The 21,970-nt window shown below is 39.7% G+C and overlaps 1 protein-coding gene across 2 annotated transcripts in view; it reads left to right on the forward strand.

Moving 5' to 3' along the window:
- Nucleotides 1-21,970, forward strand: part of CORIN (corin, serine peptidase) — a gene marked incomplete at both ends in the record, with an annotated part of 202,761 nt that overhangs the window by 49,134 nt on the left and 131,657 nt on the right. For both annotated transcript variants that reach the window (XM_081088332.1, XM_081088333.1), the window contains one exon: nucleotides 18,208-18,415. In XM_081088332.1, the coding sequence (XP_080944458.1) occupies nucleotides 18,208-18,415 (208 nt within the window). The remainder of the gene's footprint in view (nucleotides 1-18,207; nucleotides 18,416-21,970) is intronic.

Consider the following 21,970-nt stretch of genomic DNA (forward strand, 5'->3'; position numbering starts at 1 on the left):
CCCCCACCCCCCCGGGCACGAATTTCATGCACCAAGCCTCTGGTACTATTATATATACACATATATGCACATATATGTATACAGAATAACATAAATGCAGAGGTGATCTTGTCATTGTTTTTCAAAAAGCGGGACCTCATTTATTACACATATTTTTCTATCTAATGTTTTCTTGTTCAAGAATACTTCATGTGAATGTGTCTAATTTATTGTTGCAATGACTGAACAGTATTCCATGTTGTCATTACACCATAGTTTATTTTATTTCAGCTATTCTCCCAATATAAGGTATTCACCTTGTAGTGTTTTTTATGTGTTTTTTTTGTTTTTGTTTTGTTTTATCAGTGATCTCTCTTCTGAAGATAAAATGACTTGATCATGGCAGTGAAGCTGTCTAAATAGTAGTGATTTATTAGCACTGTACAAAAATGCTCTAAACACCTACCCTGAATTTACTAAATGCAGAAAGCTTACGCATCAATCTAAAACCTTAATGTTATTCTTTCTTCCTAGTTTTGTGTTGTCAACATGGCATTTCTATTAGCTTGAAAGTAAGCTCTGCATGAATATGAAGCTAAGAGGAACAGAGCAAGTGTTGTTTTACCTGGATTACTATTCATTAGGCAACTATCCCAAGGAGATTTGGGGAGAGGGAGTCTAGACATTTGAAACCAGGGAAGTCTCCATTTTTCCGAATGGAACCCTAAATGCTTTTATTATGTTTTTCAACAATCAGTTCTACTGCCCCACGGTCATGGACCCCCCCCTCTGTAGATTACTTTCTCAATTATTATATGGTTTGGAGTGGGAGTCTGTGCTGGTATGTGTACATGTAGATGGGTGAATTGTATCCTTATCATTCCTGTTACGTTGATGGACAGTATTTCTCCATCTGGGGTCTGAGGGACCTCAGATGTATTCTGCCGGATCCTTGAATTCTCTATAAGAATTTTTTAAATGAAATTTCTTATGTTTCTTAAGTGCTTTCATTTCAATGATAATAAAAAATAATTAACTTAAACCTATTCTCCATTACCTGGATCACCATCTTATAACAAGTATTGATATGGATTTTTGGTACCTGTATTTGAGTTTCTATTTATGGTTATGTTGCCGCTAAGCTATACTGCTGAGACTATTTAAAAAAATGACTAAAGAAACAATTTAGGTGATACAAGCTTTAACATTTCATGAGGTGAACAGCTTCCTGCCTTCCACCCCATCTTTATCTTACTAAAGGCAGGAAGCTTTCCTAAGATAAAGAATAAGGAACAAGGAGGAGAAAAAGAGGAAACTCCTGGTTGGCTGGGACCACATAGTCACCCTTGCTTTGGGTAAGAAGGAACAAGGAAAGAAGCATGGAGCTCAGAGCTGGCTGGCGTTTGGAGGTTCGCTGACTGGGAATACTGCGTTTCCGGTCAAGCAGAGCAGTTACAGGGGCAGGAAAGTTATCCAAGTTTCGGTCTAGTGACCTGGCTTCCCAGACAAAAGCGGCTCCATCTTGGGCCTGTAATGTTATTTCACTAGACATTTGCCAGCCATCAAGGAAGGAATAGGGACAGAGTCAATGGATATTCTTCTCAGTTGCAGAACAAGGCATGTACTGGCCTGTTGTACAAGGGGCGCCGAAAGAGGGTCCATGGGAGAGGAATGCATGATAGGTCAGTTCAAATAGAGAACAATGGTAACCAACTCCCTCCGCTGGGATATGTGGTGGTGTAAGCTCCCCAAACACAGAAGAGTGTGTGCCTCAGGAGTCTGATGCTTTAACAGAACAATGTCAATATTAACTCATTAATATAATTTATTTAAATTTTAATAGTTTTGTAATTTTGTTTCTATTTGATGTATACATATCAATGTTATAGCTGTGTTACCCCTATCGGCATGAAGGGGTTTCTGTCTAATTTTCTGTATACCTGCATAACCTTCTTCCTGTGAAAAAGTCTGTGCAATTCTCCAGCTTCTGAAATATTGCTTTAGGGAACCAGAGTTCTAGCTGTTTGTGCCACATCCCCAGAAAGAGCAGAGTTTAACATGTTTTGAGCCAAGGACTCCTTGGGCAACCTGGGGAAGCCTACAGGTGTCTTCTCACAATAATGTTTTGATGCTTAAAGTAAATAACAGAATCACAAAGGAAGGCAATTTTTATTAAAATTTTGTTATCAAAAATATTAGAAATATACATTCATGATATAGTAATACATGATATAGAAATAATTATGTCTAGCAATAGGTCAATAGCTAATTTTATAACAGCAATGGACGTAAATATTTTGAAATGTTTGTAACAACATCATGTTGATAGGAAAATAGCTGTGATTTCGAATTTATTTTTCTGTTTGTTGCCTTCATTGATAATTTAGGTATGCTACATTTCAGTTAGAGGTTAATGGAAATAGAGATGCTATTTATCTCTGATCTAGTTTTTTCGCAGAAATTCTATGTATGGGCCATTAAGCCCTTTGGATTATGATTAAGAACACATATTCTGGAAGAAAATAGAAATTATTATTGTTATTATTATTATTATTTGGCACCTGAGAGAGTCTGAGGCCTGCTTAAGCTGTTTCATTAAGAATTTTCTGGCTCTGGCTCTGGCTATGTAGCTCAGTTGGTTATAAGGTTGTGGGTTCAATCCCCAGTCAGGACACATACAAGAAGCAACCAAGGAATCCATAAATAAGTAGAACAACAAGTCAGTGTTTCTTTTTCTCTCCGTCTCTCTCTTCCTTCCTCTCTCTATCTAAAATCAATAAATAATATTAAAAATTTAAATACATTAAAAAAAAGAATTTGCTGCTCCAAAATTTACTGTAGCAATGACCCTTGTGTGCTTTGCTGGACACCAGCATTAGACCCCAGTGATCAAGCCCAGTTGGTTGTCCTCTTCAATTAAATCATATTCTTCAGGTTTAAGGAACAGTATGAAATTCAGACATGGGCTTCTGGCTAACCTCAACATCTAAGCAAGAACAAGTGGGGCATTTAAATAACTGTTGCGTGTGTGTCTGGTTAGCATGGTAGCATTCTAGTAAAGATTTGCAGATTTCTTGGGAGGGAGAAAGGAAATTCAAATGTAGGAATGGACTATTTCCTGCTCTTTTTTCTCCCCACTCTCCTTTCCTTCCTCCTCATTCCATCTTTAGATGACTCCATCCCTGGGATGTATTGGGTTTCTCCCGGAGAGAGCAAACTCAATTATTTGCAGAGCGAGGCTTTTGAGAGGGGTAATGGAGCGGTGCCTGTCATTCTCCTTTGGCTACAATCCCATTCCTCCCTTCTCAAAGGTTTCTGGGCAGGACTGCCTGGTCCTCTTTCTGAAATGAATCCTGCAATATTCCTCAGGTGACATGTGCCCCCAAAGGTAATGTGTCTGTAGCATATTAATATCGCTAATGAGAATCAGAGTTAAATAGTCATGTCAACAAACGCCTGTGGCTTAAATGTTTTCTCTCCAGATTCATTATCACAATTGCCTTTTCAGGAAGAACAGCCCAAAGACCCTTGATCCATACAGAGAGAAAAAACACACAGAACAGTAGCATGCTGATAATAGCGTTGCCAAAACAGTCCTAATCAAACCCAAGGACAAAAACAATGTTTTAAAAGCCAAATTCTCAGATGCAAATTTTAAAAAATCTGTAATTTACTTTTCTCTCTGGTTCTGAAAGAAAATTGGCACGGTACATATTCTTTGGCCTGAATCATTCAATTTGCTGACTGTCTCAGGGTTTTGGTCTTTGTACAATTTTGTGTTGAGAGCAAAAGACCCATCAATGGGAGTCTGTTGGCTGTTGCTTGTGCCTTTAGAGAATATGCCTTTTGCCTTACTTGTAGTTGAAATGAGGATGGTAATAGGTTTTCCAAGCCAAACGCTTTGCATCAATTCACAGTTGATGCAAACCATTCCTTGTCTCTTAGTGTTGACATATTTTATTGTTCTATTTTGCTGCTTTGCATCATTAACAGGATATTTGCATGTGGTATTTGCCTTGATGACTTGCAGTACTTGTTTATAATTATATTAATTGGTATAAACTCATTATGGTACTTATATACCCTTCTAAGCCATATAAGACATTTTAATTTCAAAGAGCTTAGATTAATATTCTGGGAAGCATCATTCATTCATCATCTGCTATTTATTGGGTGCCAAGCTCTGGGGCTTGGCTGTGTATATAGACTATAAGGATGGGTCAGATAGAAATCCAGTCCCCAAGTAGCCAAGGAACTACTGGGAGATATGAACATGTTATTTATAACATGAGAAATTCTGTAAGAGAGGTTGTGATGAAAGAAAATATAATCCATCATAAAGTTTTATTTAAAATTATAAAAGTAAAATGGAGTTTCCATTTTTAAACTGATTGTGCTGTTTCATTCTTAGATTTAAAAACTTACCTACAATATCATTGTCTTAGATCATTATAGATAACTTAGGTAAACTGAACAGAGCCTTTAGTTTTCAATTTTATGGCAAGGCCAACCTGGCTTTATAAGAATTGATGAGAATTTTATCACCTCAGGAAGTGGGAGGTCTAGAGTTCCACAATTCCCTCTTTGGATTACTTTCCAGTTCTTGCATTGTTTATTAGGTAATCAAGCACCGAGAGTTTGTTTCTGCTTGGGTTATGTGTTTACAAGTGTGCACTGGACAAAGGCCTTAGCATGCAACTTTCTGGAAACTGATGTATGATGGCCTGATGGCTGGTAAGCCACAGTGACTGTGTTATCATATCGTGTGTCCTTTAATGCCAACAAAATATTTTAAGAATAAATAATATGTGAGGGTTGCCATGGGAAAGAAATGAAAACCTAAGTCAAAACTCTTTGCTTGTTCTAGAGTTTGGGGATTGGACAAGTGGCCATGTTATAGCCGTTCATGAGAGGCAGAGAAGCAGGTTATGCGTGGGGGAGAGGGGCGGGAGGACAGAGCAAGCATCATCAGTGTCCAAGCAGGGACCCATCAACCCTTCCTTCTTTCCCATTGCCCCTTCTGGAATGGGACTGTCTATTCTGTGCCCGTCCCAACTTCCTTAGTTTCACAGGTTCACAGCTGGAGAGGAACCACAATAACTAGCTGAGGCAACCTACCTTTGCATTCAGGTCTGCCCTGTCCTTCATTCCTCAACATTTAATCCTTGGCTGTCACCAAACCTAAAATGAGATTCCCAATAAAAATACAGAAGGATGGAAAGTCTCCTGAAATATTGTTGCCTTTGTGAGCAGCGAGGTTGAAAACTGACCACAAGTGAGGTAGTGATTTTACAGTAAACCCTGTCCTCAAAGCGCATGATGTGCTATCAAGTCATTGTTATACTCTTATCATTACAGACTTTATTTTTACCATAACTGGCACATAAAAAAAGAATTTTCCTGTGTATGAAAGAACACTTTGACTAAATAATGAAGTGTGGTCTGATTTCAAATTCTTATTTTTAAATTCCATAGCATCAAGCCCAGTGAATTTATTGAACAGAGATTTAATAAATATTTTCTCAATAAATAACTAATGTTTTTAAACACTTAGTATTTTTTTAATGTAATACCCAGCAGTGTTTTATTTTGCAAGTAAGCAAAACTAATTAATGAAACTTTGAATTTTGGTCCTCCATGTATTAGTCCAGGGGTGGGCAAACTTTTTGACTCGAGGGCCACAGTGGGTTCTTAAACTGGACCGGAGGGCCGGAACAAAAGCATGGATGGAGTGTTTGTGTGAACTAATGTAAATTCAAAGTAAACATCATTACATAAAAGGGTACGGTCTTTTTTTTTTTTTTTAGTTTTATTCATTTCAAACGGGCCGTAGTTTGCCCATGGCTGTATTAGTCATTATTCCCTCTGCAAAGAATTCTTTATGGAATTCTGAGGAAAGAGGTAGAATGAAATGTTACTTCTCTGCTTCACTTTTCCTACCTTCATAACAGGGACACAAATATCTCTCATGTCTACGTCACAGAGTTTTTGTGAATCACAAATGAGATAATTGCAGCAAAAACTGTTATAGCTTACTAGAAACCTGGTGCATGGATTTGTGCACTGGTTGGGTCCCTCGGCCTGGCCTGCTCCCTCTCGCAATCCAGGACCCCTTGGGGGATGTCAGGCTGCCAGTTTTGGCCCAATCCCCACAGGCCAGGCCGAGGGACAGCACCGGTGCGCGAATCCGTGGACCGGGCCTCTAGTATGCATATACGACCTTTGGTTAATCTCTTCCCACCTCCCCTTCCCCCTTACCTCTGAGATTCATCAGTCTGTTCCATGTTTCCATGCCTGTGCATTTAGTGTCTGCCCCCTGGTGGCCAGTACACATCATAGCTACCAGTCGAACAGTCGTAGGGTCGCTTAGGCTTCCTATATATTAAAGCCTAATATGTAAGTGTCTGAATGTCTGGTCGACCGTTCAACCAATCAAAGTGTAATATGCTAATGATATGCTAAGGCCACTCAACCACTCATTATGATGTGCACTGATCACCAGGGGGCAGATAGTCGACCAGTCGACCAGTTGCTATGACATGCACTGACCACAGGGAGGTAGAGGCTCTGACCAGTAGGTTAGCTTGCTGCTGGGGTCCAGCCGATTGGAACTGAGCGAGATGGGCCAGACATGCCCTGGAGCCCTCCCACAGTCCCCCTCCAGCTGGCCAACCTCCTGCATCCCTCCCCTCCCCATCCCTGATTGTGCACCAGTGGGGTTCCTCAGCTTGGCCTGTGCCCTCTCGCAATCCGGGACCCCTTGGGGGATGTTGGAGAGCCAGTTTTGGCCTGAAGGTGGAACAACTGGTCGCTATGACACGCACTGACCACCAGGGGGCAGACACTCAATGCAGGAGCTGCCCCTTGTGGTCAGTGCGCTCCCACAGGGGGAGCCTCACTCAGCCAGAAGCCAGGCTCACAGCTGGCAAGTGCAGCGGCGGTGGTGGGAGCCTCTCCTGCCTCCACAACAATGCTAAGGATGTCCTAAGCCAGTGGTTGACAAACTGCGGCTCGCGAGCCACATGCGGCTCTTTGGCCCCTTGAGTGTGGCTCTTCCACAAAATACCACATGCGGGCATGCACGTACAGTGCGATTGAAACTTTGTGGCCCATGCGCAGAAGTCGGTTTTTGGCCTGGGCGAGTCTATTTTGAAGAAGTACTGTTGATATTTGGCTGTGTTGACTAATGAGTTTGCCGACCACTGAGATAGACAAAACAAGTATACAAGACAAGTGTGGAGAGTTGGAAGGGGTCGACCTCAGTGAACGTACCTCAATCAGATTGAGGACGTTTTTAGCAAAGGCCAGCTTAGGAGTACCCTAATTAAGTTAATAACAATGTACCTACCCATATAGTTTAAGTTTAAAAAATTTGGCTCTCAAAAGAAATTACAATCGTACTGTTGATATTTGGCTCTGTGGACTAATGAGTTTGCTGACCACTGTCCTAAGCCATCAGTCGGACATCCACCAAGGGCTTCCGGACTGCGAGAGGGACACTCGCCCCTTCACCCCCCCCCCCCGCCGGAGTGCACGAATTTTGTGCACCAGGCCTCTAGTTTATAGTATATATAAATAGATTATATGTGCTAACAATAGGCATTGTGTAAAAAATCATTTAATTGTCACAATAACCCTATAGCACAGATATTATTATCCTCATTTTGTAGGCAGGAAACTGATAAACAGAGAAATTTGCTGACTTGTCAGAGGCCACATAAGTTTAGAATGATAAAGACAGGATTTGAATCCAACTGTGGAATCACCATGCTATGTATGACAAAGATGTTTTACAAACTTGAAAATGCCATACAAATTTGAATTATTTTTATTATTCAATCAATCATAATTCTAGGATAGATAACTACATGGGACAAGATGTGTAGTTCTTTTAAAATTAATGAAAAATGACTAATAAGGATGTGTCAACTGACATATCTTATTTAGTTCTATGGAATGTGAATAATTAATTTACAATAAAATATTGACCCTTCACTGTGTTACAGCATTGCCACACAACATATTTGTTGAATGAATGAATTACATCAGGTTATGAGACTTTAGCTATCATTTAATCATCTTAGAATCAAGTGGTATGGATGTGTGTATATGAATGAAAGGAGAGAGTGACAGATACATATATATGTATAGGACGTGAAAACTTGAAACTTGGCAAAAGACTTTACCAAGAGACTTGAAGTTGCATTAAAAATGTTAAGTTCGGAATATATGCAAATATATAGAAAATATTAACCCCCAAACATTATGCTTCTTCTGGAAAGAGTAGCTAGCTCTTGCTTAATTCTGGTAATTTACACCGCATTGCACTAGGCACTTACATTTTTACTTTTTATTTTGTGCACAAATTATATTTTGGATTTCCTATGCCTTGTCTATGTAAAGACTTATTACAAATGTTACAATGGACTCATTAAGAAAATGTGTCTTACTTTTGCCTCCTTGATTTCTCTTATAAGAAAGAAAATAGTTACCATGTTTGGATTCAAAGGTATTTACAGAGCTAGTTAAGAATCCTCACAGAGAAGGCCCTGTCTTTAGCTTTCTGTTCCTTCTTATCTCTCTGCAACCCTCTCTCAGACCTTCCTGAGAACACGATATCTTTTCAGATCGGTTTTTCCCAGAAATCATTCTGGCAAAATGCTACTTTTCGTGTGAGTTATCTAGAATAAAGAGTGAACTTCATTATTTCCACTCTGCTGATGTAACTCTGACCTGGGTTGACTTTGAAGTGCAGCCAGGAATAGACTCTCAGCATTTCCAATCCAAATTGTCCCTCTGTGAGGATGGACAACCTATTTTTAATAACAGATTCATTGATTTCTTTGAGAGAGTTTAGTCTTTACCAATCTTGGATAAACAACTCTATTGCTGGAATCAAAAAAGATTCATTAAAATATTTTACAATGTTTAAAGTAGTCTCTAAAATGGAATAGTACCTTTGACAGAATATTACAGTGGAAAGAAATAGGCTATGGCAGTGGTCGGCAAACTCATTAGTCAACAGAGCCAAAAATCAACAGTGCAATGATTGAAATTTCTTTTGAGAGCCAAATGTTTTAAACTTAAACTATATAGGTAGGTACATTGTTATTAACTTAATTGGGGTACTCCTAAGGCTTAGGAAGAGCCACACTCAAGGGGCCAAAGAGCTGCATGTGGCTCGCGAGCCGCAGTTTGCCAACCACGGGGCTATGGGATCAGGAACACTGATTTCAATTTCGACTCCACAACTTAAAATGTATGTAACCTTGAATCCTTTCTTACCTTCATTGAATCTGTCTCATCATCTATAAAATGGAAATAAAACAGTATTTCCATAGGATTGTGGGAGGGTTAGATAAAGCACTGTCTATAAAGTATCTAGCACCCCCTCCCCCATAAGGATCTTGTATCTACTTCCTTTTCTTAAAATTGCTTTATCCTATATAATAAAAGCCTAATATGCTAAGTGTCTGGTCATCAGGTTGGCCGTTCAACCAATCAAAGTGTAATATGCTAATGATATGCGAAGGCCGCTCAACACTCGCTATAATGTGCACCGACCACCAGGGGGCAGATGCTCCCACAATTAGGTTAGCTTGCTGCTGGGGTCCGCCCAATTGGGACTGAGTGAGATGGGCCAGACACATCCTGGAGTGTGCCCACAGTCCCTCCCAGCTGGCCAACCTCCCATGTCCCTCCCTGGCCCCGATCATGCATCGGTGGGGTCCCTTGGCCTGGCCTGCACCATCTCGCAATCCGGGACCTGATTTTGGCCCGATCCCGCAGGCCAGGCTGAGGGACCCCACTGGTGCACGAGATCGTGCACCAGGCCTCTAGTTTTACTATAAAACAGTAAGTAGGGATGAAATTTAAAATATCTTTTATACTAAGAGACAACTTGAAAAGATACTAATGGTTTATTTAAGCTTTTACGGCAAAGTAAATTTACCTCATCTTATCCTTTCTCTGAATTGTGTATTTTTCTTGCTGAAGGTACCAACGCTGTTGAAACATCCATTGACCATCAGCAGTATGAAGGCATTGTCTTAAGTTCTTTATCTCCTTTGACAGATTTGGTCCACACAACCCTGTGATTAACATTATTATAACTTGGACTTTATAGATTAGGAGGTTTTAAAGGTGAAGGAATTTCCCCAGGTCACACAGCCTTGTGGGTGCCAGAGTTTGGACGGGGGCTCAGTGTGGCCTCCTGGCTTCTCTTTCTTCCTCTGGGGTTTGTTAGCTTTCCCTTGGATAGTTGAAGTGTTTGCTCCTACCCTTGTCAGCTGAAGTCATTGTTCTTACCCCCACTCTCCGGGGAGCTCTGCAGCACTCCTGTGGACAGGTCTTTCTAGTCGACGTTCTCAAGCCTTTATACTTGGTAAGCACATTCTCCTTTTTCTGCTTATGGTGAGGCCTCGTGCTAAAAGCAACTGAGTGTGAGTAAGGATAACAGAATATATACATTTCATTTTTAAAATTATTTTTATTCTTATTTTTTATTTAAGACACATGAAAGTTAAAAAATTTTAGCTGAGTAGCTCAAATTTCAAATCATTATATTCTATTAAGTTACAATTATTTCTCTCTTACACGCTGTTATGAAAATCACCCGAATGACCTTTTTGGTTTTTTTACAAAGCATTCCCCAAATATTCCCTGTACCCAGGGTGAAACGGGTGAAGGGATTGAGAACAGTCATGGGAATGTAAAGTGCAGCGTAGGGGACATAGTCACCCATATTGCAGAACGTGTGCCTCTCAGTGAAAGACAGGGCAGCTCTTCCTCTCGCCCTTTCCACTGCTGCATGATGGTCCAGAGGGGAGTCCAGGGCAGGAGCCAGTTTGTTGGGGGAACAGGATGGGATGACTCCCTGTGCGTGGGACACTCTAGGGAACAGGGGATCAAAAACAATAGTACCAACGTTAGCCGTCATCATCAGTGCCCTCAGGCCTCAGAAACACTGGCTTTTTCACATCTTGTTTCATAAGAAACCTTTCAGTGTGAATACTTTGTTCCATTTCATCGCCTCCTCATTCATTCAGGGAATAGCTACTGGGTGTCTACTATTTGGATTCCCAGTGGGTTCTAGTGACAAAGTCTCTGCTCTGATATGGGATAATACTGGTAATGAACAAATAAGCAAACAAGACCCTATCGGGTAGTCCTAATGCTACCATGACAATGAGGCAAGGCAATGTTACAAAGAGATAGGGGAGCACTTTGGATGGATGCTTATGGGAACTTTAGCTTCTCCCCTAGAAGGCTGGTTCTCCGGCTCAGGCCTCTGCTGAGGCTCTCGATCCCTGCAGGGCAATGAGCTGCCATGACTGATCTGGTGGGGAGAAGGGAATTGCTTCCCTTTGATGGCTGTGAATGAATCCCCAGTAAATAGGAGATGCTAACAACTTAAATATTATAACCGGAACAATGAAGACAGGATGCAATAAGCAAAATGCTTAAGCATGAATATGAATTATTAAAAAATTAAAAAGTGGGTCAAATTTCTTCTTAGCATCTGAATTTTATCATATTCTTGCCTCTTACATATTTAGTTTTCACTTATTTCCTAGTGGAGCAATTCTAATAGCCCTCAAAACTAATAGTCCTCCATTCATCCTAGTAATAGATTTATTGTGATGTTAGTCTTTCCTTAAGGAGGCATAGCTGGCCGAAACTGGTTTGGCTCAGTGGATAGAGCGTCGGCCTGCGGACTGAAGGGTCCCGGGTTCGATTCCGGTCAAGGGCATGTACCTGGGTTGCGGGCACATCCCCAGTGGGAGATGTGCAGGAGGCGGCTGATCGATGTTTCTCTCCCATCGATGTTTCTAACTCTCTATCTCTCTCTCCCTTCCTCTTTGTAAAAAATCAATAAAATATATTTTTTTTTTTTTAAAAAGGAGGCATAGCTGCTTTTTTGGTCTTGCTGATTGAGCATTAGGATTATGACTATGTGTAACAATGCCAGATGCTATTTTTGCTTCTTTCTTTGTTTTCTGTCGTCCCGCCTGGACTATAAGCTCCATAAGGGAGGGGCTTTGTTTTGCTTGGTATCAAATGCTCTGCACGTAGAGCAGTGCTTGATACAGAGTAGGAGCTCATAAACCCAGGTGAGAAGATAACTATAACATTTGGGCTATGGGGCAGCTTTTGGAGGAAAGAGCCTTGGATTTTGGAGGGGATGACTGGAGTTGAATTCCAGCCTTAGCATTCACTAGCTGTGTGAGTCTTGCAGAAAATTACTTAACCTTGTTTCCTCAGCTGCGAAAGAGTAACTGTCAGGAAGGCAAATGAGCTCATGGATGCGGAAGGCCAAGAGCAGTGCCGGGGGCATTATAGTTGCTTGGTGATATTAAGGGCAACAATATGCAGATAAAAGTGTGCCTCTGAGAAGGCTCCAAGTAGTATACAGCCAGGAAAAGGCTAGGATTTAAACTAAAGAGGAGGGAATGAAAGTTATCATGTGGGAAGCAGCAGCAAAACTGATGACAGACTGGATGAGAGACATGAAAAAGGAAGACGAGTGAAGAAAGCCAACTCTGCCACGAATGGCTTCCCAAACCCCTGGGAAGGGCTGTACAGAGATCTGCTCTTTACAACGGCCTCCGGTTCTCGGGATCGAGAAGAAAGACAAGCGTAGAAGGCCCCACAAGGGATTCCCGTGAAGCAGTTCAGTTAAATGAGTCAGTTTAGGTAAATTAGGACAGAGCAGCTGTGCTCTGATAAAATATCGCTTCCTCGTGCAATGGAATTCTTACTAGTAGCCTTTCAATTAAATGTGCATCGTCCATAGGAAGTCAGCAAGGTTACCGAGGTTTCTTGTTAGGTAATTAGAAAAAATATAGCAACATACTTCAGAAAGTTGATATTTCATTATTTTAATTTGAGCTTTTTCCTGTCAAATAACACTATTATGTGATATAATTGTGATTTAGGCAGTCTTGCTTTTATTTATTTATTTAAAAATATTTTTATTGATTTCAGAGAGGAAGGAAGAGGGAGAGAGAGATGGCAACATCAATGATGAGAGAAAATCATTGATCGGCTGCCTCCTGCACGCCCCCTACTGGGGATCAAGCCCACAACCCTGGCATGTGCCCTTGACCGGAATCGAACTTGGGACCTTTCAGTTCGCAGGCCGACGCTCTATCCACTGAGCCAAGCCAGCTAGGGCCTTGCTTTTATTTAAAAACAATTTTTTTATTTGATTTCAATGGATTTTTAAAGGAACCCACTACTGCAATAAATTCTATGCAAGTCAAAATCAAATACAAATAGTGAATATATTGCACTGATTGACAATGAAATTATTTGTCATTAAGGGATAACAGAGAATGTGAGTGTTGTAAAAACCATTAATGTAATGACTTGGTGTAGAAATGAGTAGTAAGTGAATCAGCGTTTTTTTTTGTTGTTGTTGTTTTCCTTAACCACTACCAAAGTGGTTTGCTAAATAAGATTGGCTGTGGGTATCATCATTTTAAGATCAGCTACTCAGGGCCTTTGATTGAGTGTTTATTACTTTAGAAAAAACTAACCATTAATTGTTGTTAATTTTGCATTAAAAAAAACACACATAAATAAGAATTTTTAACTCCATATTACCTAATCTTAGGAGTAGGAAAAAACACCCCAGAATTTATTATAGTTTCCAAATGAACATAAGGAAAACTCTACAACAGACCCATCTTTCCTTCCTAACTCTAGTATCTAGAAACATTAGCAATGTGATCTGAATAGAGAAAGCCTCAGTTTAGTCTAGAAACTCTTGAGTCAGTTTAAGAAAACTAAAGAAAAAGTCAATAACTAATCTCCTCAACTCCAAGCAGCACTTTTTTCATATTTTAATTTTTTCTCATATTGGGACATGTCATGTAATCAAAAAATATTCTGAAAATTTATTATTTACTTGTTATTAAATGATGTCTTACTAGTAATGGTGTTTTAGAATTAAGGATCTAATAAGAATATTTCACCAGAAATACATTGCATTAAGAGGCTGTCTTGGTCTTCAGATCTATTTCTAAGCTTTCCTTCCCACTGCACAACTTGAAGTAACTGTTAAGGAGAAGACACACAAATTGAGTAATGATGTCTGCATAAACGATGATGAATTATATTCTTTGAATCTTTTTACATCTTCTTGTGTGGCATCCCTGACTTTTAATTTCTATTAGATTCACTAGTAAATTCTCAGAGAAGAGAAATAGACTTTTCCCTCTTTTCTTTACCCATGTTAGATGGAGTAGCAATAATAAATGAATCCATTTCCAAAAGTCCCCTTCCTTTTCCCCACAGAGAAACGACTCTGAATGGCACACAGCTTGCAGCCGGCTTATGAGAACTGAGTGCCCGTGGTGGGCATGTACACAAACATACCACTAGAATTACATGTTTCAAAGACAGTGGAACATTCTAGGAAAAAAATAATATTTGCTACAAGTGTTGAGGCAGGAGGGGTGATAGAAAATTTATTTGCACAATGGCTTGAATATAAAAAAATTGGAGTCAAGAGTCTTAAAGAATAATTCTCTTTTATATCTGTTGGCTATGAGCATGTTCTCGGCTAAATTTGTTGAACTATTCTGCCCAGAATCAAGCTTTTCAATCTTTGTCGTATGCAATTATGAATCTCAGCCTTTGTATTTAATTTTTCTCTGTCAGTACTATGTACACTTTTTATCCCTTCTGCCAATCCAGACCTTATTTATATATCTTTCAACCATCAAAAATGAGTTATTCCTCTTCCTTACATCTTCCCTAATTGTTCACCCTACATTAAATTTCTGTTCCTTCGAATTCCGTCAGCATTTGCTGTGCTATTAACCACTCTGGTGTAGTGGTTGTCATGAGATGGAGGGCCTCTGTGTCAGTCTACTTCTATTACTGTGTCCTACTGCAAATCGCTTCTTATCTGTCTGCCTGCTGCCTTTTTATCTATCCATCTGTCCATCCGTCTATCCATCCGTTCATCTGTACATCCATCCATCCATCCATCCATCCATCCATCCATCCATCCATCCATCCATTCTTACCTATCTACATACCTATCTATGACAGCCTTAGTTTCTTAATTTATAACAAGATAATATGTATTATATTATTAAGATTATATTTTATAATCTGATAGTGCTTTGGAAAAAATTTGAAAAGCATTACACAGATATAAAGCATTACTATGTATGTCTATACCAAGTATTTTGAGACCTATTTTTAAGGTTATACACTATTATTTTATGATTTACTGAGTGTAGGTTCTGATTTCCTAAGGAAATTTGCTATTAGGAAAATATCACTTAAAATTTTTTTCTATTACAATTCATTCTTTTTTTTCTCTTGTGAAACTCACACTGTCTTGAGCATAGTATAATCCACCAAAATGCGATTTTCCTCCCTATCTTGTATTTTTCAAATGATCTCTCAATATCCAGTATTTTCTTTGGCTAGGTGAGGTGAACGAGCCTTCTGGCCATCTCATTGCTTCAAAAGTGGTTCATCATCAAGTACATAAGTTCCAAAGCTGGTGACCCCTAAAGAAAATAATCTCTATATATAAAAACCTAAGTGACCTTTAGGAACAAAGGACCGGAACGACCAGTCAACCAGTAGCTATGATAAGCACTGACCACCAGGGGACAGACGCTCAATGCAGGAGCTGCTCCCTGGTGGTTAGTGCGCTCCCTCAGCCAACCTCCTGGGGCCCCTTCCCCCTAACTGGCCAACTTCCTGCGGTCCCTCCCACCAGGCCGCAATGAGGGGGCTGGCAGGCCAACTTCCCGCGGTCCCTCCCCTCAGCCAGCTGGGCCCCCTGATAGGCCTCGATCGCCGGCCAGGCCGAGGGACCCCATTTGTGCATGAATTCGTGCACCGGGCCTCTAGTGTAATATAAAAGAAATTATAGCATATGCTCAGTATACATGGGTATAATACCTATGAATATAAATATAGACCTTGTGATATATTTTTATATACTTTTTAGCCTCTTTTTCATTGGCCATTAGGAATTATGTTCTCTAATAATTTTTTGACTCCAAACAGAGGTTACTCAGAAGGCATAGGTTTGAAGATCTGGAGTTTCCACATAATAGCTGTGCACTGTGGGGCAGATATCTTAGTCTTTCTGAAATTGTTCCCTCATCTATAATATAGATGCGATGTCGCTTAACTGGGTTGTGAAAATGGGACAACTGTGAATGAGAGAATTTGAGTGATTGTTTTGATGCCTGGCACAAGGTTTGTTTTCAACAAATGTTTTCTTAACACTGAAGTTTCCATAAATGATTTCATGTTTTTGACGGAGAAAATTATAAGCAAACATCTCTGCTTGTAGCACCATGCATACAATTGTGCCATTTTGAAGTCTCCCGTCTATACGTTCTCCCCATCCGTAATCCCTCCCATACTGAATTGTGTTTTAACTTCCATTACTAAGTGACTTGCATGTCATATTTATAAAACTTGCCTAGAACTCTCTACCTCAGCACTCATGCAAAGCAGAACTCATGTATATATGTGTCTGTTTGTGTTCCGTCTGTGTATTTTAATTTGGACTTTTCTTTGTCTCTTTCCTTTCTTTCCCATTTTGTACTTTTATTTTGACGAGGTCCAAAAAAAGTGTTGTGTACTTATTTTTTTCCCCCCATGTCTATACTAGAGTCTAGTATACAGAGAAGTTCTGCATGTCACTGGTTCCCTTTCAAAGTGGAAATCATATTGTGATCATGCCCCACTGAGCTCAGTGTATTTTGGGTGATCAATAAATATATACCAATGAGGATTTGTGTCTTTCCATTAAGTGTAGGACTCTTTGAGCTAATGGTTACACTCTAGTTATTTGGAGGAATGACTTCCTGTAGGGCTTGGGTGGTTTTCAGAGAGTTTTGTAAGAGATGTGAGACGAGGCAGTGTGTGCCTAGAAGTAGCCTAGAGAAGAGGATGAGAGATGTTTCAGGTGATCTGTCTGAATGAATGAAGCAGAAAAGGGGTGGGAATCCTGCGGTAGGGTATGTTTATTCTGTATTTTAGATCAAAGGTTGGTCTGGCCATTTTATCCAGAGATGCAGCCTTCTATTTTTTAAACATTATCTTTATTAAAATGAAGTGACACGTAGGCTTAGGAAGATTTTTCTCTCCATTTCTTTGACTAGGAATTGTACAGTGTTCAGAAGAGATGTTCCCTTTCTTGTTGAACTTCTTTCTGTTCTTGCTACATGCAACATAATTAAAATTAATATTTCCACTTCATTTTCAAAGCCTGAAGATTCTTTTAAAGAGTAGCCTGCTTAACCAATAACCAAAGTTTCAATTAATTTTTATAAAATAATGAAACGATGTAAGTCAAGAAGAGAATACAGAAAAACATTAAAAAGAAAAATATAACTGTCTCTTATTAATATTTTGATTTATATCAGACGAACCATGCAAATTTATGGAATGAGGGGGAAGGAAAGGATGTGCAGGTGGCATTCCCCTGGAGGAAAGACAGCCGTGAGAAAATGAAAGCAGGGGCTCTGGGCTGACCCTGAACTGTCAACATAGTCAGGATTGGGAATCCTTGTATAATCACGTGTTTTTAAAAACAGGATCATAGTATACAAATTGTTTTGTGACTTGTTATTTTTATGTGTTATATTATAAGCACCATTCCATGTGATTAAATGACCTTTTAAAGCATCTTTCATATATCTAAGTTAAGTGATCTGTTGTGTGTTCCATAATATTTTAAACCAATCCCCTTCATTGAATGCTGAGGTGATTTATATCTTTTAAAAAATTGAAAACTATATAATGATGAAGATTCCTGTAGATAAATCCATGTTCAAAATCACAATTATTTCCTTAGGATAATTTTTTTAGAAATGCTATTACAGTGTTAAATGATATGCACATTTAAAAGACTTATACATGTTGCCCTGCCCAGCTGTGATCCAGAACGATTGCCCATTTCTATGCCCACCAGCTACATGTGAGTGTATTTTTCCCACACATTTGCCCAGGCCACAGATGCTCTTCCTCTGTGAATATAAGTAGCTTGATTTCATTGTCACACATCTGCATGTGCGTGCATCCCCCAGTCTTATATGTATGTATATATACGTCTATGATCATTCTTACTTATAGAATATATTTTATCTTATGAACACATTAACCTTTCATATCAAATGAGTTTGTAAACATGTAATTCTGTTGTGCCTGCTCCTAAATGTAATTATCTTGACTTCCCAGGTGCCTGCATGAACATCACCCACAGCCAATGTCAGATGCTGCCCTACCACACCACGCTAACACCTCTCTTCTCAATTGTCAAAAACATGGAAATGGAGAAGTTCCTCAAATTCTTCATGTACCTCCACCGCCTCAGTTGCTATCAACATATCATGCTTTTTGGCTGTAGCCTTGCCTTCCCCGAGTGCGTCGGTGATGGTGATGACAGGTATTTTGGAAACAAAATCTCATTCAGTGGTAAGAGTCAGTTGTGGCAGAATTGTCTGAGAGGAACAGAATTCTCCCAAGTTATCACATTTTTGTTGTTGTTGTTGTTAAAGGAGAAAAAAAAATAACTCACACCAATCATAGCCAATTGCAAATCTTTTAAACAAGAAATGTTTTGAAAACCTGGAATAATTTTATCTATGGGAAGAAATTATTCAGTATGTTAGATTGATGCTATCAGCTGGGATACTCAATAGCTATGCCAGTGAAGACAGACAGTATCCTTAAATGGGTGATGGAAAAGAGTTTATTGAAGGGACTATTTATGAAGGTGTGGTTAGGCGTATGAGAACAAATAAGTGATGGGAGGCACCAGGTCCCACATTAGGGAGGACAGGGGGGACAGCACCTGGAGAGAGTTACAGGTATGGGGGCGGGTCTCCTGACAGGCCAAGTGGTGCGACCCAACCAGAGGACCATGGCCACAGCCAGCCCTTCGGTGCCTCAGGAAGAGAGAAGGAATAAATACCCTGACCTCACTCTCCTCATGCCCTTCCATCTACTGGGGCCTCCCACCAACTGAACTCACCAGCAACCATTGAGCAAGGGCATGCAATTAATGGGGACTCAATAGATAAGACTAAAAATCTCATCCAAATAGCATCAGCTCAAAAGTCCCATATCTCATTGTCTAAATCAGGTCTGCCAGCACAATATCAACTAGGATTAGAAATGATTTCCAATAAGGGTATATCAATGAAGAGTATGTCAGGGGATATTTGAAATACTAAGTATACATTTCTAAAGCATGTGTTAAAATAATAATCACAATTATTATCTGAATTGAAATGTTAGGAAGTTTTCAGAATAGTAATGTTAGAATGAATCGCGTTTTCAAGTGCAAATAGATTGCATGCTATTTGTACTAATTTAATTAGTGTATAAAATATGCTTTCAATAGGCAAAGCCATTTTTTATTTGAACTGGAAAAAGCGTGCATGGCCATAGAATAGAAACAGTAGGTTCCGAACCGTAAGAACCATTAGCAGACACAGCATTCAGGAAAGTGTTGTTGGAAAGAACCATCTGCAGAGGGTGTCTTCAGGGTAAAGAGCGAGAAGCTCTGTAAGGTCTTTCCCAGGAGTGAAACCACACATGGGAGCAAGGAGGCCCCTTATGTTCCTAGGAGGGACTATTTATGAAGGAAGGTGTGATTAGGCTTAAGAGAACATCGATTGGTTGCCTCCTGTACACAGTGTCTTTAGTATTGGTCTCCTAGAGCTGCCTGAACAAATTACTTCAGCTGGGTGGCTTCAACAACAGACATTCTCTCTCTCACTTTTCTAGAAACTAAAAGTCCAAGCTCTGGCAGAGCCATGTCCCCTCCAGGGATTGGTGGAGGGTGTTGGCAGGTGTGTGTGTGTGTGTGTGTGTGCGCGCGCGCGTGCGTGCACGCTCATTTCCTTCCCTTGCCAGCTTCTGGTGGTTTCAGGCCTTCCTTGACTTGCGGCCATGTCGCTCCAGTTTCTCCCTTCGTCTTCACATGGCCTTCTCTTCTGTGTTTGTGTCTTCAGTTCTGTCTCTTACGAGGGCACTTGTCATTGGATGGAGGGCCCAATTTGACAACCTAATACGAACTCATCTTCTCAAGGTCCTTAACTTAATCACACCTGCAATGACCCTTTTTTCCAAATAGGTCACATTCATTGTTCCAGAAGTTGGACATGGGCATATCTCTTGGGGGCCACCATTGACCACACAGTGGCTGAGAAAGCAGGCTATGGAGGCACATGCCTCAGCCTTTTCATCTATAACATGGGATAATAGTTGTATTTATTTTACAAAGTTCACGTGAACTTTACGTGACAGAGTTTGGAATAGTGCCTGGCTTTTAGAAACAGTTCAATAGATGTCAGCAGGAGTTACCAAATAGTGGATTGAAAAGAAGGGGAAGTACTGATGAAATTGAGAACACAAAAATTATTTATAACACATGCTAAGTATTGAAGGATGGGGGGGGGATGTAGACTAGTATATGGATTAAAAGAAAATTACATAGAATACTCTGAGCTGAATTCTAGTTCCATTTCTCCTTAATTTCAATTGCATTTGTATCTTTTTGATTTACCTTCCTCTGGACTCATGTGTGTGCATAAACAGGACAATGAAAGAGAATGCATTTGGCTTCCAGGAGGCTTTTATTTCATTTTGATCATCCTTATTGTAATTCAGTTTCTGCTCTTAATCAAATTAGTTGCAAAATGCTCATTAAGCTGCTCACAGTCTTTAGGGCATTCTTAGGTAAGATTTGTTTGTCTCCTGACCTGGTTTGTCCTGAGAAATGCTCTCATGTGAGAGTTTTCCATTTTGTGTTATAATGGATGATAATTTATAGTCAGTTTTCAGGTATCCTTTGGGGACTTATGCTATTTTTTATTATATTTATCATCATATTTAATTTTATAATTACACTTTTAGGCCATTGCTTCCTACTATCAATTATGATGTCCATGGGACCTGCAAGCTAAGTTTAATAAGCAAAATAAGTTTGAGAAAAGTAAAACAGATTATGGAGAATAATTCTAAAGTCGAACATATTTTTCTTATATTACATTATTGGGCATACATTTACATGAATTTTTCTCTGCTTTTCAAATAACAGAGAATTGCTTATATTCCATCCTTGAGAAAATAGCTACTTAATAACATTTAAAATTTAAGTTAAAAAGATATAGTGGGATATATAAGTGATAAGAGTTTTTAACTTGATTCTTTTGAGACCTCAGATACTCATTAAAACTACATTACATAATGAACGTGAACAGTGTCTTATTTTTTAAAATATATTTTTATTGATTTCAGAGGAAGGGACAGGGAGAAATAGAAACATCAATGATGAGAGAAAATCATTGTTTGGCTTCCTCCTGCAGGTCCTCTACTGGGGATCAAACCCGCAACCTGGGCATGTGCCCTGACTGGGAATCGAACCATGACCTCCTGGTTCATAGGCCAACACTCAACCACTAAGCCACACCAGCTGGGCAAACAGTGTCTACAGTATTTTAGATTAGGTTGCATTTAATAAGTGTGTGTGTGATGTACTATATAACCCAAGCCAACTGAAGTGGAATATAATTTACATGGATTTAGTGAAATGTACCTCAAAATAGAGGATTTAGCTGATAAATCATTTGGGTAACACTAAAAATATGTGGGCTAGAAGAAATAGGGTAGAAATGTCAGCAGGCAGCGAGGGAGAAATTCACAATTCCTGGTCCAGGAGAACAAAAGTTTCTAGATGACTGGGTGCACAAGTCTCTGCATTTGAAAGAGGAAGCAGGCATTGCAGCCCCTTGCTTTTGATGTGTAACCAACACCCTCTCCCACCTTGTTAATAACAGGCCCATAACTTGGTCAAAGCTTGGAGAGGGTTAATTTGGCCTGGAGGGTGCAGCTTTGGCTTTGCTTCTCGAGGACACACGGGAGACCTGCTGTCTGCCGTCACCTGACTCACATCTAACACTTTGCAGAGAAACTGCTCATGAACAAGGCCTTC

The sequence above is a fragment of the Myotis nattereri genome (genome assembly GCF_964212035.1).
Source record: "Myotis nattereri genome assembly, chromosome: 1".
In the NCBI taxonomy this organism is placed as follows: domain Eukaryota; kingdom Metazoa; phylum Chordata; class Mammalia; order Chiroptera; family Vespertilionidae; genus Myotis; species Myotis nattereri.